The following is a 26,796-nucleotide window of genomic DNA, read 5'->3' as shown; positions in this document are numbered from 1 at the left end:
ATAATGGTGACATGGTTCTATAGTTGTGGTATCGTGTTCCTATAGTAGTGGTAGTACTTGCAAATGGCTGAATATATTTTAACTGTGACTTAATTTTGAAGCAAATTTAAAACAGATTGGCCAAATTACTTAGGCCAATGTATTTTCTTGGTTATACACCAATGGATTGGCCTCATAGACTTTTTATAAACCTGATAAATTCTTAAGAAATCCAGCATATTCGTACAACCTGTTTGGAAAATATTAACTTTGGAGCCTTAATTTATTACGAAATTCTCTTCGCAGAAGATCAAAGAACATTTCATAGAAGAACAAATATCTCTATTGTATTTATTTCGTCGTAGAGCTGGTATTTTGTTCCACTACAACCACTATTGGTACTAGCACCACTATACGAGCACTTACCCTAGTATAAACATTTTAAAACCTGGTTATTGCATGGAAGGTAAATTATATAGAAAAAACCTCAAAAAATGTGCGAGGAATAAATAAAATGGATCGTTTTCTTTGTAATTTTGCATTAAACGAGCTTAAACTTCCTAGAAAGACATATTGCAGGGATTTTGAATTTGTTTCATCCGTGCAGTAACTAATCGAAATGTTCTTTGATTTTTCCATACCTTTTATACTTAATTTTCAGAAGCCTATATTACCTTATTGAACTTAGTTAATTCTTTTCATTTTGAATTGATTTAAGTTTAAAGTTTGAAACCATATGCGTTTTGAACTTCTAACACGTTACCGTACCTTATAAACCACCATACCGTAGTTCAAGTATGTCCCCACGTTTAGTCACGTGCACTTCCGCTTCGTGTTTCTAATGTCGCCTAATCAGTCCTTCGGTTGTTGACCCGACTTTGTGACACATGCCTTTTGTTAAAGCGATGCATATATATAACCCGGGTCATTTCCAATTGCATTTGAAAGGCTACCGTTACAAAACGGGGTGTACGAGACACTCAAAACCGGATTATCCCTCACGGCGGCCACCGTTGCGTTATCTTTCTCCGCAGTCCGCAGACACGGCACGATTAGGTGTGGCTTTTTCTTCTCCGTGCACACGCGTACTTCGTGTGTCTTTAATCATTAGAATTACAAACAACGAGGTACAGCCGCTAGTTTCCCTGACATAAGCTGGTTTCTGCGGAAATCGTTATCTGTTCGCCATGAGGCATCACCGTGTGATGTAACCTCAAATCAGATGTCACGCATTTTAACTACCATCACCCCATACTCTCTACCATCATGTGGCTATTTACGTTTTGATCTTTGTCAAAACATTCTGTCACCATTCAAATGATGTGGAGTGTTATGCAACAACACCGGGTTGGTTCATCGGATTATTGTGCCTGAGTGCAAAGGTGAGCTTCAAATGTTGTTGAAATGGATATATCCGATAACAGCTAATTACGAAATGGATCGTTTTATCGGAATGTGTCCAGCTAAGATAGTATACACAGGGGTTGGTTGGCATTTTGAAGTAAACCCCTTGAAGGTGTTAGATTGCAAATTGGAATTGATGCTTTGCAACATTAAAGCTGAATAAATGCACAACATAATACGACCAAAATTGAGGATTGATAAGAAGAATACAACGTCATGTTCGAGAGAATTTTGCATCTCACTGAAACCATTCCTAACTAATTTCTTAGGAAAGCATTAAATAACTGAAATCCGCCCAAGGAAGCACATAATAAACCTAATCCGGTACATATCACTAAATATCGCAAGACGTGCGGTAACATTCCATGCCTTTGCGGGTGTTAAAGATATAATGGGATACTGCGGGATACGTCTCTCGCCCGAAGCGGTGCCAGAAAGGCTGCCAAAATAGAGAAGGCTTCCCGAATGTTTATGATACAATAAACATAATTTTCATTAAAACAATCTGGAGAAACCGACGGAAGTTTTTCGATTTCCATCCAACGCGGCTTACTCACCATCAATTAGGGTGTCGTTTAGGGTTGGGTCGCGCCGGGAAAGCCCAGCTCGATTGAGTACCCGACCCCTCGGTACTCGCCAAGGTCAACGGTGATGCCGGTGGCTCCGGGGTCCTACGCCGGCAGGCTTATCGATTTCGATCGAGGGTGAACGATAACTTGAACACGCTGGGAGATGAAACGATTTTAAGCTTAGTGTTGAAAGCTTTCGAACTTGGGGTCCTGCCGAGCGCAATGTGTCGTGACGTTAGAACTTTTTTACAGCCCCGCCCGACCGCCGCGCTAATGGAGGAAACGAGTACATCTTTAAATTTAAGAACGAAGTATTTGAGAGAACCATTTAACAATCGTCGTCCAACGTCGGCTGGAAACACACACACTCTGGTGCGCAAGCAATCGTCCTATTCCGGTGAACCCCTTACCGTTCGCAAACCCTAAGATGAAAAAACGGGTGGAAAGCCTTACGTGCGGCAATAATCGGAATCCTTTATCGTGCACCATCGCGTGATTTGGGCTTTTGCCATCGGTTCGGCGGATGGTATCGTTATCATAAAGTTTTATTTTTATTTTATTTCCCGCCCTCGATGGTTTTCGGTGTAATAATTTCTTATATTTTGGTGGGGCTTTTTCTTCGCTTTACGCGCTGCCGTTGCTTCATGATTGCACTTTTTCCGTACCCGCACACGTACGCACATCCGAATGTGGCTGACATGGTCGGTACATACGTATGCGATTGCGATCGATATCGTACATGATCCGTAGGTACCGGATTTTCTCTTACATTGAGCTCACTCAGAAGGATTTTATCTTGCGAGTCGAACTGGGTGTGATTGGGAACGGATCATGTTTTTATTTGCTTTCGTCTGGCCAGTTGAATAGTTTGTTTTGCTGCATTCGGTATAGAGACATCAGAAGAAACAAGTTTGTTTTCAACAAACAGACCGTTTTGCTCCTTGCCTTGTACATTTGTTAATTCACTTAATAAAATATTGTTCGAAATAACTGTTCAGCATTCATATGTATTATTTCATTGAAAGTACATTATGAAATAAAATCTCCTTTGTAAGGCAATTTAATAAAAAAGCTTACCTGTGCCATAGTTTCATATTTTTGCCAGTCCAATAAAAATCTTCGCCTTTGTGTTATTCCAAGAACCGCTCGGCAAAAGAATCGTATATTGACCGGCCATTGACGAACATAATCTGCGCCGAAACAATCAAAAGAAATCGACCAATAAGTCCAATTGGGATGGTTTGATGTCTGCTTCTGGGAAATGAGAGCTTTCAGATCGCTTCGCGAAAAGAAAACACCGCTCAGAAGATATTCTGCACCAGACGTACCGACATCGGTTCCGAAATCCGTCCTTCCAGGAAATGTCTTTTCGTGACGGTATTGAACACGCGTTCAATATCGAGCACCATGCGTCTCCATTGGTTTAGGGTGTCGGTAACCAGGCGCCTCCATCAACATTTTTGCATTCCAGGAAAATACTTCCCATAAGGCCCATTTTTTCCTTGGCCATTTCCACTTGTTGTCGAGTGGGATGATTGGTAGCGCGATGTTGAGATGTATTTAAAACAAAAAATGGCCCTTTCGTCGATGATCTAGGAGCGTCGGGAATGCACACAAAACGGTCTGTGTACACTGCATGATCAGCCGTCCGGTGACCTATTCAATGCCAGATTGGCCGCACTATTGATCCAACATAGAACACAACCGTGCCATTATCTGGTAGCTTACTTCATCATCTAACGATTCGCCCACGTGCTGCTGTGGATGACTGTCCCCAAGGCCACCGGGATTATATAGGTCTACGAGCCGACGCTACAAGTGGATCGCCAGAAATATCACCTTACATGCCACCATAACTGATTTCGTCCAACGGCCAAGAAGTACCGCACGGAACGATAGAGACGTTCCGCAACCATTGTGTAAACATGTATCATATTTCTCCCCAGGTTATTACTCACGCCGTTTCACAACAGGGAACGACAACCGAACAATGAACTGAACGTCGGGCCACAATGGGGAATGTCTGCACGTTTTTTTGGCGAAAGCACATTATGATCCTCTGATGGCTCGAAAAACAACTTCTCATTTCGAGACGGCTAGTGCTCTCGGGAGGGGTTTTTGATATCGAATAGCGAAACCTTGGCGGGGGGGATAAAAATAAACAAACAAATTGAAAACGGTGAAAGAGGCGAGAGGAAAAATTTACTCCGCTTCAACCGAAGGTAATGTACACGAATGAAACACTCGCTTTCTACCTAGTGGCGTCTTCTCGAGAACCGAACTTCAGATGACGCTAGCAAGGGGAAAGTTCCTTCCAGCGAACGTGGGAAACAAAATCTCCCGGGAATAAACTTGGACACCGGCGTCCTAAACGTGCGAGTCGGTTGACACTGTACGGCTCTGATTTGAGTTGTGTTTTCACTTTGTTGTTGTTCTTTTCCATCACCGCTTTGAGTGATCGTGTGCTGCCCATTTCGGAATGCTACGCAGGGCACGATTTGGTGGCATGGACGTACGCGGTGGAAAAAAAGGAAAACATCTTCTTGTAAAATCATCCTGGATCGAGTTTCACCACGCCAAAGGACGAGCCCGGGTTACGGAGCCTAAATCTACACTTTGCTCCGTATGGAATTGAATTTCGTCATCCCATTGTTTTTTTCCTCTCCGCAGACGAATCTACTCGACAAAAGTTTTATATGATGACACGTGACTATGTCGGATGAAGAATGAACTCAATTTGTTCCCTTTCGGATGATGAATATACTTACCCAATAAGTTTACGTTGGCGTTGGTTTTGAGAATTATTCCTTGGAAAAGCTGATCGTACGGAATTTCGACAATATAAACAACAATAGACAGGGAGTGTTTTATACTTTATATCAACAAATCGTACAGATTTTATTAAAAATTCTAGAGCCCATCGATAAAATCCAAACCCATCTTTCATAGGCATTCAAGCAGCGTGCGTGGCAAATAAATTGGTGGAAGTAGAAAACCATGAAAAGTATCGCAAGAAAATAGGAAGTTGACTTGCCAGGAAGGAACAGTCGGAGTCTGTTTTGCAATTGGCAAACTTCCGCCGCACCGTGAATGGAAAGTTTCGCCCAAGCAATTACCGTATTTCGCCAGCGGACCGAAACCGACCGGCCCGTGGACGGAAAAGTATATTGAAACAAATTTGCCCGGTACAGGGGAATCGGGGCACAGGAAAAAAGTAACCATCAAGGGTCAGTTTACGGAAGCGTCCCTCGAAGCGTCGCGCCATGTTTATGTAACGGTCTTGTTTTGCTCTCGGTCCGTCCTTAACGGAACGGGATGGAGGGGTGGAGTAAGGCGGGCGTGGTCGCTTCAGGGTGAGATTTATGTGAAACCAATGCAAAAGCTTCCCCAGCTCATTATCGTGGTGCGATAAATTTTTCAGTTCCCGAAAAGTTTTACACAAACCATTCGATTGGAAATGGTTTTCGATCGGATGCGCTTCGTCCGGGCACAAAGCATATCACCTTCTCCTTGTTCCCTGCCCCTCTGCCCACTGAGGTGCGTACAAAACTTGCGCCCAAGTCAATCATCTTATTTCGTTCGATTAAGCCCAAATGTGAGTAACTTGGGCGTGTCATGTGAAGCGAGCTGTAAATATATTTTTAAAAGATTTATGAAGTTCATACCATTTTGGCTGTGGAATGTGAAACCAAGTGGACACATTTCGTTCAATGCAATGACGTGCGACGTGCGTGAATTTCCTCATCAGTGGTTCTGTTGAGTTAATTTAATATTTAACTAGCACTGCCTCCAACGAGAGAGAGAGAAATTAATATTTCATAAATAAAACGCTTCAAGCGCCGCCTCAGCAGCTTCACCGACTGCCCGTTTTTCTCCCTTTGACACCAAAAGTGAACCGAAAACATTTCGACATTGTTAATTTGAAAACTTTTCGCCTCGCCAGCCGACACCGTGTGAGTCGCTCGCTGGCACAGGCACGGGCTCAGCTGGCCAAACAGGCCCCAGGTTCGGGCTGAAAGCATCCACACGCTCGTATGTTTGCCTGGGTTGGCAAAGTAAAACATGCTGCATGCATGAAATCTGTGCCATGGGCCAAAAAAGTTTGCTCTACGGGTAAACTAATAACCGCACAAAACATTCGGGAAACAATGCTCCCGACAAACAGGTCGCCAACCGGCACCCCGATGGCTTGAGGGAAGGAGGAAAAGTTTCGTTATTTTTTGGTGATCGATCATGGCCATGTTTTTCCACCGTGGGGAAGCATCAATCATATTTGTCGGTGGCAAATGAAAAAACCGGTGGGAAGTTATTAATTTGCATGCAACCTTCGCGTTTGTAAAAATAACTAAATGGAACCTCGTGTTTGTTGTAGTTTTAAATCGAAGCAAAGCTGTCCTTCAATGTTTTGAACAAATTCCCTCCTTTGTTAAGTATATTTAACAGAATGAACTTGAACGACATTAAATAACAGACAATCGGTTCGAAAAAACGATAGCACCATATAAATGGCTCAAATGAATTCTTTTTTCCCAATGCAAAGCCTGCTGAACTACAGCCGGATTAGAATTCTGTTATGAATTTGAATCATCCGACAAATTATTAAACCCGGCAGCTCGCTTTGAAGTACCCTATCGGCGCTTTCTTCCCCGAGCGGATCCACCCGGTAATGCTCCACTGTAAATGGCACATTAAGCAGCAATACATATTCATCACTCCGGGCTCGAATGGCCGGAGTGGCATCATTCCAACACCGAGTTCCCCGGCGCCTGAAACCTGACCCTCGAGCACTCGCCGGTTGCTAAATTTATCCAATTTCTTCCCCCGACTAATCGTCCCGCTGGGTAGCCTCGGCGTGGGGCTTAAGAACTCCCTAAGCCACGTTCATTAGCACTCCGGTCTCACATTATGGAATCTTTACGGCAGAGCGAGGAGAGAGAGCGAGAAAGAGTGAAGGACCCTTCGAGGCAGCTTCCAGCCCGGTCGGCTTTCGCTAATGGATATCGATTTCGGAATTTGCCAGATCCATTTTCATCGCAATCAAGTGGAAATCTTCAAAAGTGACGCGATACGCGAACCGGCTCGAGCATACTGTTCGCCCGGTTTGCCGAACGGCGGGAAAGAACGTTCTAGTTTAAGTAGATTAGCAAGGAACCGTATCCAGTTCATGGAGTGTTCCATTTAAAGCTCCCAAAGGCGCCGTATGGCAAGGAGTCCTGTTCAAGGACGACATCCCATCTCGAGGGTCCCGGTGTTTCCGAAGTAACGGTACATCCGGGACCGATTCCACAGTCCAATGCATCAATTAAACATGCCGTCCCCCCTGGTCGGTGCATGTTAATGAACTGTTTGCACACGATCCACAGTGCACCTGGTGGTGGTCGATCCGAGCGGTCGCTTGCCGGTGGTCGCGAAATGATTTCGTTGCAGGGCTGAAAATAAAGTGGAAACCCGCCCGGACCACACATTCGTTGAAAGCCCCGTAGAGCGTAATTGATTCGTTGAACCTCGATTATTGATTCTAAATCAACACGACAAATTCACCGGAACGATAAATTGGAGGCACCGCTCCTCTTTCCCCCCTTCCCGTGCCGTTTCTCAACCGTAAGTGCTCCAGAACGGTGGCTGGCGTACAGGCTTTCGCGTTCGAAACGGGCGGGCTACCCGATATCATGCTAATGAAAAACCATTTACCAAACCAAAGTCACCTATTTTAAGTTTGGAAACCGGGAACCAACGCATCGGATGGTGAAGGTTTGGAGACAACCTCAGGCTGAGGGGCAGAGAGGCTTACAAGCCGAATGGGTTACAACGCGGTCGGAAACCGATAATACGATGGGCAAATAGTGCAGCACGGTGCTTGAGTAACTAATTGGAGGCCTTTTCGGAGAATGAGCTTTAACTTGCCCGTACCTCGGCTGGAGTCGCTTCGGAAGGTGGAAAGTCTACTTTCATCAACTGCACTTTGCCTCACCGAACACTGGTTTGTGAGCATGGGCACGGTTTCATGAGTCTAGCACAATTTTGAAGTAGGTAGTTTACTAGCGGTTTAAATCGGGAGCGGTATTGAATGGTAATTGATCGGTATTTGGAAAAGTTAATGGAACCCTATTGAAATACCTGAATAAGTGCATGAGTTCGGTGCGTATGGTATGGCAGTTGAAGGTTTTGTTTTCATTTTAAATAAACTGGGTTAACAACGTTAAAGTGGGTGTTCGATTTCGTGGTTAGAACGAGTATTTATAACGCACTGTACTCCTATTACAACTGAAAAAATACCTCTTTTCTCGAAGCTTTTTTTGTTATAGTCTTCCAATCAATGACCATTCATTTTATAAAATTAATATTGTTAGTTATGACATGCAATGACATGGAAATCTTTTTTTATTATTCGTTATAAATTATATATGACATGGTAAATTATTATTTTTATGATTGAAAATATCCTGAGTTCTTTCGCGGCTTTCAATTTCTAACGGCTTCCAGCTCTTTTGTTTATTTTTCAGAGGCAAAAATCTGTAGAGTCGTCGTGGTGTATCTACCTAAAATTTCAAATCGAATCAATGATTCTGAAATGATAAAAAAGCTACATTTTTACGTCCAGTGTCCTTTCGCTTTTATAAAGCTTTATTTCAACATCAGTTAATCAAAAAGATCAAAAAGCATTAGTTGTTCTATGAAAAAAGGTAGTCATGGTACCTTTTCTCTATAAAGGTAGGATTTAAAAAATGGAAGCTTTTACCTTCGCCAAACAATTGATGCGTGAGTCGATTCAATTTGAAATCCCTTTTCTTTTGCAGTGTTGACAAGTTTTTACAAGTTGCCATTTCGGTCGAAGGTCATTCGTGGGTCATTTTTTTTTTACCTTCCTCATTATGCCTTCCACTTTCGATCGCCTTACTGCTCCTAATTGCCGACCGGACGAGATCTAGCTAGAACGAAAAGAAAAACGCAATGAAGCCATGGTTGCCATAATTGAAATGTTACCGAAGGGCAATCACGCACGCTTTTGAAAGTTTAGGTCGGAAAAGTGGAAAGCATCAAGAGAAAAAAAACTCGATGCGCGATTACTTGAGAGTGAACCGGACATGACGAAGAGGTGGATAGTTGGTGGGCGAAAGCAAAAAATTCAAGCAGGGCTGCCATTTTCTCCCGTTTTTCACGCAGGTTCCATCCGCCCCATCCCGACCGCGGGTACCTAATGGGTGGAAATTCTAATTATCGAACTCCGCTCCTCGGGGTCTGTTCACGTCACGATCACGTCCATTCCACGCGGGACCGGGTGCGGTAATGACCAAAGTTCGAACATTGCAATCACTTTCCGCCAGCATTTTGCGGCGTACGCAGAACCGCTCCAAAGGTGAGCCATAAACCTACGATGCGGACAACCAGCAAACTGCGCGAGGGATGGACCGGTGGGCGGACAGCTCGGGGCGTTACTTTCGGGTTAACTTGAAGGGAAAAAAAGTAGAAACCAAACGCACCACTCTAATGACGAGCTACGAGCCTGATAGAGACGTTACCGGCACGCGGTTTTGCCCCTTTTTAACGTGGACGAGATCTTTCCTCCGTTTGTCTCGAGATCCAAATCGGCGGACAGGCTAGCAGTAAAAGCAATAAATTTAGCTGAACACTTCACTAACCCCGTGTTCGAGAGCCGTTGATCGTCCCTACTCACGAACATCACACGTTAGGGAAAGGCTCGCTGGCTCGCAAAGAAAGCAAAACGTGGCCACGGCCGAGAGAAAGGCGTCGGCTAAGCGATGGTCATTTCGGCCCATTTATTCACTTATCTGATTACCGATATGTATGTTTCGCGCTGCGAGCCGCTCTAGGAAAGGTGTTTAACGGTTCACGAACCTTATCTCTTCTTTTGTCCGTTTTCTTTTTTTTCCAGACAACAAATCAATACTGGCCAACACGGACTGGAAGAAGCTGTGGGTGGAGTCGGGGCAGCTCGGGAGCTCCGGCGGCAGGATAGACAATCACCTTGATAGCAGTGATTCGACGCTAATAGACGATGGCGAGGTAAGTGAGCAGTCACGATTTCAATATCTGATATTAATGTGCTACTTTTACGAGAGTGTTTCAATTTTCATAACTGATTTAGAGTCACCTGAAATGGTATTAATGTTGAAATAGATTTGTATCAAACTCATATTCTTTTGATGCAACAGATTTCCACTATTGGGCTTTGTTGTTGTTTGTGTTGTTTTATCAAAGAAGATAGTTTTTCGTTCGATTATTTAATTTTATTCAACAAAATCTGTTTATCGATACAAAGAGTGCGTACAACCTTGAGTAGATTTAAGCCATATTGAATAAGTTACGAAAACTTGAGTATGTTGCCTAACATTTACAGAAGTGCATTCAAGGATCACGAATCCAAGTCTGCTCAGTATTCTTTGAGTAACATATTGACTTGATAATGATGTTGATGTTACTTGATGAATGTCAGCTTGATTAGAATAATTTATTTCAACACTTATTATAACTTTATTTATCATAAAGCAATCTTGTACATATTTTAGCTTTTTTAACTAAAAAACTGAAATACTAAAAACTCGACCAATACTGAATCGTCTCTTCTGAAACTTTTCACTCATTAAGTTTAAGTACTGCAGATGTTGTTGAAAGTTTGTTTGATCACTATTTTTTGATAAAATCATTTAAATTTTAGAATTTAAACTCAGTTTTACTAACACAAGCAAAACAAGCATGTAAACAAATGTCAAAGTGTATCAAACATAGTTAAATTAAGGTTTATACATTACGGGGAAATTGATGAAATATCAAACTTTTTAAATATGTCGTGATTGTAACTATTAAATTCAAACATATCTTTCAACTATTAGTTAAAACCATAATTCTATTCTCAATCCCTTCGTCACCGAGCAACGTCGAGGCGTCAAGCTAGTCTTTCATAAAAGTAAGAATAATTTGCTTTTCCCAATTTTTTCATGCGACAAATCGTAGTCGTGGAAGTCGTGAAATTCATGAAAAATGTATAATACACACTAATCTATTACATCAGTTTTGTTGAATGACGTAATTCAGCTGAAAACATGCCTACGCGTTTTATCTCAACTGGGGCCATCTTGGCCCATTTTCCCTTACTTTATGATGTTTGCAGTTTGAGTGATATCGCTATAAAAGCTCATTAGTTAATCTATTTTAAAGGAGCCGTTAAATTGATTTAAACAATTTTCTTTGTACACAAAATAAAGCTTAATGAAGCATGGCATGTCTTTCAACGCCGTTGTACACAACTTTCTTCACTACTAATTTGCATTGCAGCTTCATTTTGCTCAAATTGAAGCAACACTGCGTGAAAGTAACTTCTCCACGGCACGGTCGAGAAAACCCCGCTTTGCTGTGCAGCTGCGCGCTCATTACGCCATTTAACGAGCGGAAAAGATTCCCGGTACTAATTACCAGGTGTTAGCCCGACACACCTTCGCCGAATGCGCTCGCGCCAGTCGGAAAACTTTCGCTCCGATCCCAGCTGGTTCATGTTACCCTACCCGGGATGACACTCTTGAACCCGAGGTTCTCGACAAGTTTGTCGGCCTCTAAAGTTCAAGTGAGCGTGTGCTGCGATAAAAAGGTCCTGTCCTGGAGATGGAGTAGAAAAACAACGAAAAGAATTGTCGAAACAAAAAAAAACTACAGATCCTAAGCAAAGACACATCTTCCCGTAAGCAGAAGCACCCGTAAATAGATAATCATCCACCCAGAACGATTTGGCCCTCCGGGCTGCAATCTGCGTCCACCCGGGGAAGTTGCCGGAATCATTTCAAATAAGCAAAATTAATTAACATCATGTCGTCGCCGGATCGTGGAGTACATAATATCCCCCCCCCCCCCCCCTTCCCTTCCTTCCCCTCCCTATCCTGTCCGTCCGAGATTCATTCTCTGTCCCGGACAATGAACGGAAGGTTCCTTGCGGGAGATTGTTATGATCCTGCCGTAGATGGGATATGCCTGTGACTTTTCCTGAAAGTCCAGGGGAGGAGGTCTGTTTTTATTTACCCTTGGACAACAACAACAACAACAACAGCGCACACAAGCGAGCGTATCTCTTTGTTTGAATGTCGGTGTGTATGTATGTGTGTGTGTGTGTTTTTTTTTCATTTCTTTTGTTATGCCACGGGACGCCCGGATCGTTTAAAGGCAAACTTTGAGAAACTGTTGCTTTTTCTCGTTGAAGAAAAATATTGTTCGCCAGTGTCCGTTTAGTTTAAAGTTATTTTATGAACCTGGAAAAAACAACACAAAATATACACTTTTTAACAGTTACAGTAACAGTTACTTTTTAACATGTTACATCATAGAAGGTGATGCAATCGTTTCCGCTTATCGAAACGGTTTCAAAAGTGCTCCTCCCTCTAATAGCCCCGTTCCGCCGCTTTGTATCGAATCTCCAATCGGTGGCGCAGGATGTGCCGCTGTCATTAACATTTCCGACATCGGCACGGCGGGGGGGTCCATCACCTTTCGGCTCACGTTTTTACGCTCCACGGAGGTGAGCACTGCGCGCACTGTCCAGCCTCGTCTCAATTGACATAGAAGATGTTGATACACACCTTTCCCGGAAGCCGCCGTTGAGGAATGTTGAAGGTGGGGGTGGTGGGTGTTGAGGTGATGGAATTACTCACACTCCACAAGCTAATGATGTTAGGTTTGAGGCCGGAGTGACAATCTTCCTTCGGTCGTCGGGGCCGAAATCGAGATAAACCGGAACCGGATGAAAAACACTCTTCCCCCCGGGAGGGGGTCACGACGCCAGAATGTCGTTGTCTACAGTGTCGCTGTTGAAGGGGATGGTGAAAAAAATAGGGGAAAAAAAGCGGAAGAAAATCGCACCCAACACTATTAATATCTGCTCGGCTGATGCTGTCTCGTTGGTCGCAGATTTGGAGCTTCCCCAACTGACCCATGTTAAGTATTTGGACAGCTTGAACGACGTGTACGACGGTCAACGCCGGAAGAAGGCAGGCTAGGTGAGGGAGAGAGAAATGTAGTGAAAGGACAAAAGCGGCAAGCGATCGTCAGCGGAAACATCTGCAAACGCAGTTTACCTGCGACTGTCATGATGGAGTGAATGTGTCCTGAACCGATGACACCCTTTGATGCAGGATGGTATTTATTTCGTTCGAGAAAAACCTTTAGCTTTCCATACAAAGAAAAACAAGCAAGGGAGGGGTAAAGAGAAGATAGTTAGTTACGTAAATATGGCCGAAACTAACCCGTGTTGGTCTTTTTCACCCATCCTTTCCATTCGTCGGACCTCCGCGCGTGACATGCGAGAAGGTGTGGAAAACACCTTTCGTTAGCCCATTTTCTTCTTCACTGCGAACGGACGCAGGTTCGGTGGGTTATCCCTCGCATCCGCGTGGCGAAAATGGTAACGAGCGAATGACCTAAATTTTTTTTTGCTGCCCTATTTTCTCCTCGCCTGCGCCGTAAATCGTCCAAATCGGATTGTGAAGAGGGACAGGCGAGACTGAAGGGAAAGCAAAATAAAACCCGGCAGGAATGCCGCACCGTGGAAAACGGAATAGTTATTCCGGTGCTGGCTGGTGGTTATTTTTCTCCCGCTGATCAATTTATCTTCGGCCGCCTGTCTACGGGCGTTGTGAGTTTGTTCGTCTTCGTCGAGAAGACCACCGTGCGCCGGCAGCAACCCGTCGCCTCGAACACCCTTGTCACTGTCGGGGCGTAATTTTGCATCATTTGTCATTTAGGTTTCGCTTGTTTTGGGAGTAATTTTGTGTGTGTGTGTGCGGCGATGCTTTCGCGGTGGGAAATGTAACAGCATCCGAATCCGACCGGAAACATACCGCTTGCCGGTGACCTAGAAGAGTGACCGCAGCAGCCCACGGTCTGTTTCCTTCCGAGAAGGCACACATCTGGCACGAGGTTAGGAAAAATTGCTTCCCTGCGCGGCGAATGCAACGGCGACAGTTGGCCCGAGGAAATCTTGATTACTTCGAACGCCGCTGTTAAACAGGATGAAAATAAACAAAAAAAAACCCTAACGAATCGGTCACTTCAATTGATGGTGGTGGTTTTTTTTTTCGTTTGTTATATTTGCAATAGAAAGGGAACGAAAACCACACAACCATGACCATCGTGACGATGGGAAAGGAAGGCGCGATGGTAATGGGAGGGAAATCAATTTCTCAATTTTCTACTCAATTGGCCGCGAATGGCAAAAATATTTTTGCCTATCGGTCCGCCAGCCCCGATCGATGTCAAGGTTGACTGATTTGAATTGTGCGATTGCAAAACCGTTTGACGAATGGATGGTTGCTGAAACGATTTTTTGTGTGTTTTTTTTTTTGCGAGTCCATTTTCTCCCCAGTCACGCTAATCCATTGTGAATGTTTATTTGAGCTTGATTCAGGGTCATGTTTTGACGCTTTTTTTTGTGTTTCGTGTGGTTACATAAATTCCATGCTATTCAAAACCCAACGAATTAAATTATATACACTCTTATGTAAACATACTCAATTTTCCACCAGGCTTTCCATTAAGTAAACCGATATGTTCATATGATCGAAAGGATCAATTATTGCCGAACGTAATCACGGGTCTATATAAAACCCTTCCTCGTGCTTTTAGACTTAAGATTAAAGGGCTTGGCGTGCCGTATTTTCGTTTTGTTCCACTTTCGAGCCACAGAAACGACGCATAATCGCGAACGCAATTCCTTTGAATGGTAAAAATTAATTACAAGTTTCCGATATCCTTCACTCGCCAACGAACCGGATGCCTTTCATATATTACACATCAAAGCTCACACCCCATACACACTACTAGAATAACCCTTGAAAATTGGTTTCTTGTTTCCGCCGTAATGGCGGCTGTTCGTAACGTGGTGTTAACGAAATGATGTTTCACGGTTTGTTTATTTTAATAGCTCTTTCATCGCTGGGGAGGGGGGGGGGGGGGAATGGTTCGTGGGACAGAGAGTGCCTGAAACAATTGTGAGTGGAAAATGTTGATGGTAAAATCAAGAGGTGACTAGGTGGGGAGGCGTGTCTACCTTATGAACCCCGCGCGCCGGCAACCGGAAACAAATGATGTCACTCCCATCCGGTTGGGCTTGACGGTGTTTGGTGCCGGTGAACGGTAACCATTGCTTTGCACGCCATCGACTTTGCACATTGGCTGGCTTTTTAGCAAGGAGGAAACAAAGATATGCGAGTAGAGTTTTGGTGATGGTTGTGGTGAGACTTTTATCACTCGCAAGAAAAACGAATTAAAATAAATTCGAACCGCGTCCCCGTCCGGAAGCAGAGCACAGAGAGAAGTTCCAGCAGTGCCATACTCCGGCGGAAATGGAACATATCTATGGTTTTCGTTTTGATGACTACAGTTTTGCCTGGTTATTTTTATCTTTCGCTAGGGTAGCATGGCATTGTGAGAACGCAAAGTTTGGGAACGTCCTAGCGTGATGGTCATATCCTCGCAGCACGCCGGACAAGAGTTATAGGGCCCGAGAACAAGATACAAGCGAAACCGAGCAGCAAAAACCACCCCGATGATGTTACACCCGGCCGGATGGGGCGGGATATGGGATGTGGAAAAGTGTGGCTGTGGAAAAGTTTAGTACCCACCGCCTGTCAGAACCCCTTGGCTCCACCTGCAAACACCAGCTCGACCCCCCCCCCCCCCCCTTCCTTCCCACCATTCTAACGCTTTAGATGAGCGACACGTTGTAACAGTGGAAAGTTTTTCAATTTCACAAATTGTTCCCGACATTACGAGCTTGCCTTGTTTCTTGACACTAACTTCAACGACGTTATCGGTCGGCGCCGGGTTTTAATGACACTCGCGGGTAGATCGGTGCGATTGGCGTGGCGGTTGGCCAACACAAACGGGCTCCGGGCGGTTTTGGAGGAAATCAAAGAAGAAAAACCGCACGCGCGCAAGCAGGCAAGCGACGATCGACGCCCAAGCGAGAAGCGACGTTTTTCACAGTGTTCATTGCGCCATGGTGGCTTCTGTGCAAGGTGCCTCTTTCTCGCCCATGCCAGAAACTGATAGCAACTCGTAGGAAGTCCGGAAAAATGGGGACATTTTCTTAGCCAAACGGCCAGCGAGCCGGTTGGGAAACGCCAACTTTACGCTCTCTCCCTTTTCAATACTTAACTACACTCCTTCCGATGTTGTATCTTTTTCCATTTTCTCAAACGAATCGGGGGAAACTTTCGTCCAGGAAAACTGGACGGCCTGCTTTCTTTCAAATGCTAGCAACCGCTGGTCGGGCAACCGTTTCGCATGAACTTTCCGTTTTTATGAGCTCCCCCTGGATGCAGCTTTCTTGCCACGACCGAACTTATCCAATGATTATGCTATTTAAGTTTGATGTCGAATCCGAAATGAAAACCAAACATGAAAAAGGGTAAAACATAGCTCTATCTTACATTCCGCCTGTGTTGCGCTCTGTGATCGCTAATCTGCAAAGTTCCTCGTCGTGGAAGACGTTTACTTTTACCTTTTTGGGTTTTCCACCCGACCGGCTTAAAAGCATTTGTTTCGTTTGCCATTTGAAAAAGCATCATATTGTTTGTCACTTTACGGGCCAGTCGACTGCAGTTGTACATATATTTTTCGTTGGTTTTTGGGAACCCCAACCCAAGAAGAAAAATTAATGTTTTCGTTTTACTTGTTGCACGGTTTATACTCAAAATTGTTTACATTCGGCTTATTTGGCCGAAAGTTGGAATTATTGAAATTCGTTCCATCCTAAAGTTAATGCTTTCGAAACAAAATTCATTAGCTTCGTAGTAGAAAACTTTTCTCATTTTCCTGCAATCCATCGTTCAATCGACTGAGACGGTTTTATCCGAAACACTTACCTCAAAGTCATAAAAGCCTTCTGCGAGCCTGTTCGGTTTTACTGTTTACCGAAACCGTGGCCGTGGCCAGCTGAAGAGCGCATTCCCGTGTTGCGGTTGCCGACCTGTTCGCTCGATTGCCTCTAATTTGGGCGTAATTCTTCAAACGCTCTTATCCCCGGCTCCGCAGCGCCATCCTGCCTCGAGACTCGAGCGTCGAAGGGCCACAGTTGTTCATCATCTGCCAAAGCTGGTCGGCTAAATCCGGTGAAAAATTAACTTCACCCACCAATGCATCAACTCACCGGCCTGCCCCGTTCCCTCCCGAAAAACGGTGGATCTTAAGCTGACGCAAAAACGGGGAGTTGGCAGCATTATGCCTCGGCTCAAGCAGAGATGATACGATCGTGATGTCGTTATTTGTCCGTATCCGCCGGGACTGGCCAAGCAAGCAAGAGTTTTGTCGCAATTCCTACGCAAACCGGAAACGGCCCGTCAAGAATGGACCAGTAACGAGCGGGAGGGGAGGGGGAGCCGATAAAATTTTAACCGTTTTACGACTTTCGAAAACATTCGCCAAACCTCTGCGGGCGAACGTTTACGTCAACCGGACCGGGGGGCACCCTCCCCGGATCGGGTGGAGGATCTTTTCCACCAGCTCGGACCGAACCAGCTCCGTCCTGCCGGGTGACATGCCGAAACATTGTAAAGCCCGCCGTAAACGGGCGAAAAGTTTCCATATTCGGGTCATTCGCCAGACAATGGCAGACCGTCATAAAAACGCACGATTCGACAAAATCCTAGCCACCGAACGGAGGCCACTCTTTCTCTCGATGGATGCGATAAGCACCGTGGAGGTTGACGGGTCCCGAAAATGTGTGCTGTACCGTGGGTCTTTTTGGTCCTGGCCGGTGAGTTATGGTTTTGACAGTTCGTCTCGGGGCCGAGAAGATGTGATAGATGCCCGACGGCCTTGGCACGACCGGACGGGTGACTACTGAATTGGAAACTGGATGGATCATATGTGGATGATGAATTTCCACGAATGCTATCCGTTGAACCCAAGCAGATACAATACATTACTTCACTGACCTTGTTGACAACGTTTTCCGCCTGAGTTAATTTATTTAAGAATCACGTTTTTTTTTAGTTCAAGGTGGTTCGTTACGTAAAACTTCATTCTAAAAACACCAGAAAAGTTCTTCCTTAAAAAAATCTACTTCATAATAGTGTTACCTATTTTAGATCGTACATAGATTGTTTTTTGAATCATAAAGAATACAACCACATACACAAACATGTTAATATTTGCTTGTGATATCATAATGTAAGCTGTCGTTCGGAAATGCAAACAATTAAAACTCTTTTACAATGGATGCAAAATAACACCGTGTGAGTGGGAAATAATTATCCAACGAGCTTTTGCAGATGGTGTTTTGGCTTTGATAAATTAAACTTTTCCAAACATTGGCCCGCGCTGGGAAAACTGTCCCAGTGCAAACAAACGCATTCTAATGCCCGGTCCAGACTCGTGGTGCGCATTTTCTCTCGGAACCGGGCTGCATAGAAATGAATCACATTTGCATTGCATTTGCACCGCACGATGCAGATGGCACGTGGTTGCTTTAACTGAAAATTAAACCATCCATTAAATATCATGATTTAGAGACATCGTTACGAAATGGTGAACGCCACAAAAACCCCCCCGCCCCCTTCTCGCAACCGATCGCATCGTGTGTGTGTGTGTGTGTGTGAGTATGTGGGCGTGCCCGTTACGAGCAGCGACATTCGAAACGTGAAACGACATTGAATAGTAAAACAAGCGAAACCAGGAAAAACACCATAAAACATGCCCACATTTTGTCCGACGGTTCGGGGCGAGTGATATTATCGCCCCTCGGTCCATAATTGAAGTTTCCCCCCCTCCCCCACGCCCTGTGGGGTTGAAATTGCATGCATGTTATTGCCTTTCGTGATGTTTTTTACCCCCTTTGTTGTAAGTGTGTTACCAAACTGGATTGGAAAGGGCTTTTCCATCCGTTATGATCCTATGAAAAGGGGGGAACACTGAAGAACAGTAACAAAAACCACTCATATTTTCTAACTGATTCCGTTGTGTGCAGGCAAATGGAAATTCTAGTCGAAACGAACACCCGAGCTAGCATTATCTGGCTCAAGCAGACGTGATTGTTTGTGATAGGGTTGAAATTGATACACTTTATGAAAGTGTAGTTTCATTACACTCAATGAAATCGGTTTGTGATTTTTATTTTCCTAATAAAACGATTGCTGATTAAAATCAGTAGTAACATCACATTTGAACTATTTTTTGTTATATAATCTCTTCTGATAGTTGAAATAAAACACATCCATTCTTTAGACTGTATGTGTGATTTCTGCTCTGCCAATATATACTTTTTCAGGGTTTTTCTTTGGCGAATCTATGCTCTCCAATTTATGTCTCATTTTCACGTCTGTGGTCCATTTTTAATTCAAAATAGGAAAGTAAGTGGTAAGAACCTGTGATGCTCCATCAAATCATACGTTCAAAGCAAAAAAACAGGGCGTGCCGAGTAAAGTATGTTTGCAAACCTGCCTTTACCGTGCAGGGAATCCAACCTTTGACAAACCAAAATCGGCTTTCGGCTGTCGTATTCAAGACGATCCTTTTGCGGCCCTACGAGCTAGGGAAATTTGAAAAATGATGCACGTGTGGAATGGAAAGGAAGAATCGTCTGAGAACGAGTGAGGTTGCGTTTGGGGCTGCTGAAAATAAATCTTTCACAACCATTTGACAAATATTGACTGCGGCATGCGGAATCGTACTCGCATCGGAAGTGGAAAGCGCCAACCAAGAGTATCGCACTCACATGCGCACACAAGTTCACACATGGTTCGGCTCACGCAAGCGCTATATGCAGCCCGTATACTACTTTATGGGTCGTTCGTCGAAACCGCCTCTACTGCACCCGACGACCCCTTGGACTGTGGTAAACCTTTCGAGCGAGAATCATCCAAAGCCAACCGCCGTGAGATATCGGTGCGAGTGAATGTTTGTGGCTGTGTGGGTCGGTTCGAAACGAGGAATCGGTTTCGTGTGGCACAAATTTCCAAAGTAGATTTTTATGTCCGTGCCTTTATTTGCATAATATTACGTATCCGCTCCAAATGTCAAGCGGAAAACCCGGGAGCGATAGAAAGGGCTCGAACACCCTTAAAGGGTTTTGGTTCTTGCGCTTTCAATACGATCCTGTTTGTCGTTTTTCACGACTCACCTGCTGGTGAGCTTGAATTGATTGTATAGATTACGTTTGTGGTGGCCTTTACTTCTGCTCTTTTTTGAAAGATTTTTACGATATGAAGTGCCAATTTGTTTGAAATTCATTTCGTTTGATTTAAATACTCTTTTTTGTCGTTTGTTATGGAGAAAAAGTGTTCTTCGAACCATCATTCACTTTCTTCCTACTTTCAAAATATGTTTTTCGAACAACAATCCAGCATAATTTTCCAAAACTTCCCAAAAATCTATCTTGATGAAAGCCATCGTTCCTACATTTAGCTGACAAATCAAAAGATTCTGAGACTTTGCTTCTGTCTTCGTTTCTTAGGAATGGCTTTTTCAAAGAGTGGACAGATTCTCGATTCCCACACTCTCACTCTTCTTCCCACTCCTTCTCTCGAGTTTCATTAATTTATTATTACATCAAATCGAAAACCATCGCATTATAATGCTGTGCCATTCGAAATAACGCTTTGACGGATGGACGAAACATTAGCAGCTAGCCCGCATTCATCAATCACGAAGATAAATGAGGATTATTAGTATTAAAGTGATACCATCGGTTTCGCAATGCTGTGGCCGTGACCGTGGCAACGCCATCTGCCGTGTAATGTAATTTATATTTTGCACAAATTACTGCTAGTCTCTCTTCGTGCTGTTTGCGTTTCGTAAGGAAATATCATCCCTCCGTCTAACACATTATCCTTCGCTCTCCTCTCTACTTGCAGGTGATGGCGCACAACACAACCGTCCAGCTGGGGGGAGTGGCGTTCCTGGTGTGCAAAGTGGCCGGCGTGGACAGAGTGGGTGTAAATTGGGTTTGTTTAAGTGTTTGATTTGCATTCCTCCACACTAACGTACACCACACTCCTTTCACATCTGAAGTACTAGTGAACCTCGTAGATATTGCACGTGAAGTTTTTAACATTGTCGAGTTTCGTCCCTTTTTAGCACTGAAAAAAGGTTGCTGTGAAAATGCAATTTTTCTTGAAATAGGAATTTTCATTGTATTTGTACAGAATAATCGTAGATTTCCTAAAAATGTTCAAACCCTTTCCGCAGTTGCCCTGAAAACCTTGCCTTCTATTGGATGTTATATGTTTTCCTTCTTTCATTACTGCACCAATTCTTGTTGGGAACTACTATGTTGAACCACAATTGTTTTGCTTACGAAAATATGAACCCTTTGAGGACCATAAGCTATTCAAGATTAAAATTGTCAATACAACACAATATTTTGGCTATTTGGGGTGTAAAATAAGAGAATATCACCTGAAAAACCTAGCAGTCTGTGTAGGTTTTTTATAATTTCATGGGAAATATTTTTCCCTATGAACCATAAAAGTAAAAAAAATGACGTGTATAGTGATGATATCGGAATTTTTTGAATTACAAATTACATATAAAAATTATGAAAAAAAAATCTTAACCATTTCTATAAAAACATAGTAAATTCCTCAAGTCTAATAAACTTCCCAAATACTGAATTGTTGTTGTTGGTTGAACCCACGAACGTTTTGGTTTTGGAGCAATTAATTTTGATAGTTCTTTTTTGTTTATTCGTTCAGAAAGACATTTACTACCTTTGACATAATGTTTTCTTTGATGTTTCGTTTCAATAGTATCGTTTTAATAATAGTTAATCAAACAGTAACGAGTTTTGTAGATGGGAAAAATATTTCCCTTCGTCGTGAAAGGGTTAAACCACATTCATACAATCATCACATCACGGGAGGATGAAACCCGTTTCCATATTTTCAATTTTCGCTGCTTTCGTTCTTCGTTGAAAATGCTATTTGATCACAACTCAACTCTTGAACAAATAAAACTTATTCATTTATTCTTCACATTGTATTGCGCATGAAACGTGCATTCCAACGAACAATCGAATGTTCGAACTCAATTAGTCGGCGTTTATTCCTGATAATAACAAGTTTATTCATACTGATGGTGGATTGCTTGGATACAAATTGGAATGGTTCTATTTGTTTTCATGTTGATTTAATAAATCAATCAATTTCGGAAGTAAACACTTCAACACGAATATTAGCCTGGATTAAGATTAAATCTTTACCTGCTGTTATTGGGTATTGATATTTGAAAATAATTGTACTTTTCCAGTAATAATGAATTTGAAAAAAATAGCTCGTGGCTCTTTGTTGGCTCTTCAAAGTTTAAAAACAACACAAAACAAAACAAAATGCGCGTGGATTTGTTTGACTGTTCACAGTGAATGCTCCCATTTTAAAATGGAAATGATGCAATTATGTTTTTGATGAGGTATCAGATACATTTTTTTCTCGTGAACTTTGTGTTGTTTGAATGATATTTTAGTTTTCACAACTCTTCCTACGGGAGGATCGCTGTACAGGGATAATAACTCCCGCTTTTGTTCTCCATGAGTGTTGAGAACTTGTCCACTCCTTGCCAATACGGGAGGAAAAATTATCAACCGTACTCATAACGTTTGATGTTTTTGTGTCGCCCGTATGCCGTAAACTCTTGTCCTCGATGCAGTTTGTATGTTGTCTCTCACATCGGACGGAGAAGAAACAGTTTGAATTATTAACCTAGCCATCAGCCGTGATTCATTTTCCTTTTCTTCGACCCCGTAAAACGGCTTTACCGACGAGCGGCCGAACGACGAGCGCAACAAAGGACCCATCGGCATCGTGTACGGCCCGGTCGGAATGGTTGTAAGGGCAATAATTTATCTTTATGCTTATGATAACTTATTCGGGGCGAATGTGCGGTGGGGTCGTTGTTTTGTTTGGCCATTTCATATGACTCTTGCCATGAAAAACAGTAACAGCCGTTAGGTGTGCGGGCAGGATGGTGAAACAGAGCAGGGGGGGTTATAAATTAATGTTTATATTTCTCCCCATCGACCCACCCCCGTCGGGTGGCATCGGGGTTTCGAATCGATGCAGCAAAGGGTTTCGTTTTTTGTCAACCGTTACCACAACCAGCGGTAGCGAGGCTCGATTCGGGACAAACTTTACATATGCTAGTGATTATTTATGGAGACCCCCGATATTGAACCATCAAGTGCAAGTTGTTCTTTCATGTGTCTATTGTTTTCAAACGTACTGCGCACATGCTGTGACGCGAGACGCGTCGAAAAGTGGCCAAATAGGCAAAGGTCACAAACTTGGAACATTGCACAGTGACACGATCATCGGCATGAAAGAATTCACAATGGAACGAGGACAAACTAGGGGTCTTTTATGATTCTTTAAGGATTCATTGATATGAATTAATTGATATGAAAGCGAGATTCATTGATATGAATCTTTAACCTAAGATTCATTCAGATGGATTCATGAATCGTTGGGGATTCGAATCTTCAAATCCTAATGAATCTTCCGAAACCGTAATGTTTCTTGATGAATCTTTCATGGATCTGTCACGAATCTGCCTGATTCTTTCATAGGCGACATTCCTCACTAATTGCTTCATAAGTAATGCAAATTGGATATCCACTATTTTCCTTATTCGAATCAACCCCTGTAAAACTCGTTGATGATTAATGGAAAATTACCAGCCAAGCATGAGCTCATAAAAACCTCAATGCCCATTAAAGTCACTCATGCAGATTCGGATGTCACTGAACTAGTTTATAGTTTCCAATGAAGCCATTACCGAAAGTTCAGCATAATCCAACGCAGACGTCGTCAGAAACCGCCTGTTGCTTTACCGAGTGGCTAATCCACCGTACGCTCCACTTTGGCGGGAAAACGATCAACGCATCTCCTTGAATTATCCGTCGTTAAAAGTTTGCGACATAAAATTAGGCGCCGGAGCAATCAATAAGCAAACTGCGCACTTGAGCGGAATTGCTGGTAATAACATTTCAATATGAATCCATAAACCCCACACCCCGGCGGAGGAGGCAAAACGCGGTTCCGGGTTCGGTTCTGTTTATCATATTCACATTGAAGTATCGTCCCAGCGCATCTGGCCCCCCTTGTGTGCGCTGCTGGAGGCTGGAAGTTAGGTAGTTGATTTGATTAATCCAGACGTTCGGCTTGATGCTTTTCTGGCCTCCCCTCATGCTCATGTCCCGTCCTCTTCCCTTGTCAAACTTGTGCCTTACCTCATCAGTGATGGATGTGCTCAAGTGGCCGGCGGGATTGTTTTATCTTCTCTTGAACCGAATTGCGATCGAAGCTTTCCGAACCACTGGTGGTCCCATTATTTTATGCCTCGTCCTTTTTTTTTTTTGCCCCCATTCGACTGACGAAAGGAAGGGAAAAACAAAAACACATCGTTTTCTTTCGGAAGAGCACGCGGCAAGAAACAAAACTCCAGCTGGTTCTGGGGAGAGGGCTGCCATTAGGAAAAATGATTGGCGATAAAATAGAACATTAAGCACGCGTTGACTCGCAAAGCTGTGAAGTTCCCGTTACTGCAAGCAGTAGCAGATTCTTCTTCACAGATCCCCCCCGATGAGGGACACAACCCATGGTTAGCTTTGAAGTAAAAGTGGGTGCACAGTGAGAAGAAAAAAAAACACTTACAAAAAAGAATCCATCCCATTTCCATCGGAAACTGGAGATGGTTGCCAAACTGCTTCTGGCTACCAATTTTACGGCAGGAAACCAACCGTTGGCGTGTTTCGTTCGGTACTTCCACGAACGGGACCGAAACCGATTCAGAATGCAGGGCGGGGGGGGGGGGGAGGGAAATCGGTGACGAAAAACTCAGGGGGTACCCGATGGAAGCTGCTGCGAGGAAAAACAAGCCGGCAAACGCCCGTTGGGAGATAAATCAGCGCAATTTTTATTTTCGCTCGTCCTATCCGCCATCCTGTGCCAGTAACGTTGGATTTCATCGGAAAATTTCGGAACCTCGTGGTACTCGATTCCGAAATTGATTTCGGTTTTTTTGTTCATCGAAAGGTTTCTTTCTCGAACTGTGCCGACGGCCGAGAATTTCAGTCTGTGTCGCTAGAAATCATCAGAAATCATTCACCAGCAAAGATGATGGGAGGGGAACAACACAAAAAAGGCAACCAAATCGTCTCGAGTGCAAGCAAGTCACCAAAATCGAGCGAACGCATCAAAAAGTATCGACGAAGAAAGCAGACACCAGACAGAATACTGTAGGCGGAACTCCACAGAAGTGATGGCTTCAATTTTCACCAAAACTGAACGACCACGGGGAGACATCCAGGAAAGCAATCAGAGAGAAGGAGAGACATAGAGAGGTGTTTTTCTTCTAGCACTTACAAGGAAAAGGCAGAACTTTTGAGGTTAAAGCCCCCGCCGAGGTGTCACTCGAAAGAGACTGGAACGTGATGTAGACCGAGAATAAAGGCGGAACACGACAATCAGGGAAGCGGAAAGGTATCGAAAACAATCAACAGAAAATCTAGATTTATTTCCTTCCCGATTGCGCTGGCGATATTTATTTCCCACCAAATGTGTTGATCGATATCTGCATTGGTTACAAAACCGTATGTTATCAAATTTATGGAAAGCTGCCACGGGAAACAATAAGTATTTCGATGATTTGTGGATATCAAATTATTCCTCTGGAAGTCGAACAAGGGCGAAAACGAATCTTGATCCGGTTTGGCTCACCGGTTGATGGTAGATATCAGTAAGCGTAGCAAAGAAATCTTCAAATTCTATGAAAGTGAAGATGGGAAAGATTGTTGAAATTATTTATAAACACAACATCCGAGCCAGAGCCATCACACGTCTCATGTGTTATGCAAAGACGTAAAAATAAATCTCTAAAGAAAATTTAAATCAACCAGCGGGTTCTAATAATGCGTTTGTTTCTTTTTTTGAGGCAGTTTCTGGGACATTGAAGAAACTCAGAACAGAGATCAGAACAGAGAAATCCAGGTTATTCTTTCTTTCTTTAGGCTATAGATTTTTGGATTGTTTGGTTGGTTATCCTGGAACTTGATCGTCGTTTTTCATTGTTGAAAAAAAATATGTTTGTATGTATATTTGCCCCGCAATGAATCATTCAAATTTCTTATAGAATACTTCGTTAGCAAAATATTACACATAAGAAAATTGTATTGTTCAAATTAACAAGCAATCCAAACATTTTATGAAGCGTGAATACTTGTTTAAGGTCTCTAAAAAGCGACCATAGAGCTAAAACATCTTGGTGATTCTCCGGTACAATAGATAAAACCCATAGCTAGGCCAGATCATGAAACTTCCAGATGGGCTTTCAACAATATCATTTTCAATCGGTAAAAAAAAACACAATGCCTTCAAATGCCTTCAAAGTTGCCATTGCTCTACGTTCGTTCTTTCTAGGAAATAAAAGAAGAGTAAACCGGAAGTTTCACAGACCTCATTTATATTCATCCCTCATTTTTAACCTTATTTCGTGCCACCAGTACTCAATTCGTGCTTGCGATAGGATCTTCCACTGTTTTTTTTTTTCTCGTTTGTTTTTATGTTTTTTCCTACACGCTTCCTTAGTTCTTTTCGTTTCATCGATCAATGTTCCTTTCCATTCTCCCGATGGGTCAACATATTTACAAAGAGTTCGTGATGAAAGCACGATTCCAAACCTGAATGTTTGCGGTAAAGCGTTTGATGTATTCCACTGCTTGTTCGGTCCATTACCCGTTCCTTCGCTCCTTTCTGCTTCCCTGCCCAACCTTGAACCTAGCCGGGCATCACCCAAAAGGCCATCGGTTTTCGGGGCAACTTGTTTTAGACTGAGTTATCAATAGACGGTTTTC

The 26,796-nt window shown here is 43.3% G+C and overlaps 1 protein-coding gene across 1 annotated transcript in view; it reads left to right on the top strand.

Annotated features, from left to right (window-relative positions):
- Positions 1-26,796, top strand: part of LOC131294443 (zwei Ig domain protein zig-8) — a 104,674-nt gene that overhangs the window by 19,395 nt on the left and 58,483 nt on the right. Inside the window, exons 2-3 of the mRNA XM_058322490.1 lie at positions 9,847-9,977; positions 20,807-20,896. Coding sequence (XP_058178473.1) covers positions 9,847-9,977; positions 20,807-20,896 — 221 coding nt within the window. The remainder of the gene's footprint in view (positions 1-9,846; positions 9,978-20,806; positions 20,897-26,796) is intronic.

Source organism: Anopheles ziemanni, chromosome 2 (genome assembly GCF_943734765.1).
Source record: "Anopheles ziemanni chromosome 2, idAnoZiCoDA_A2_x.2, whole genome shotgun sequence".
NCBI lineage: Eukaryota > Metazoa > Arthropoda > Insecta > Diptera > Culicidae > Anopheles > Anopheles ziemanni.
Note: the sequence above shows the minus strand (reverse complement) of the source record. Positions and strands in the feature narration are given on the sequence as shown.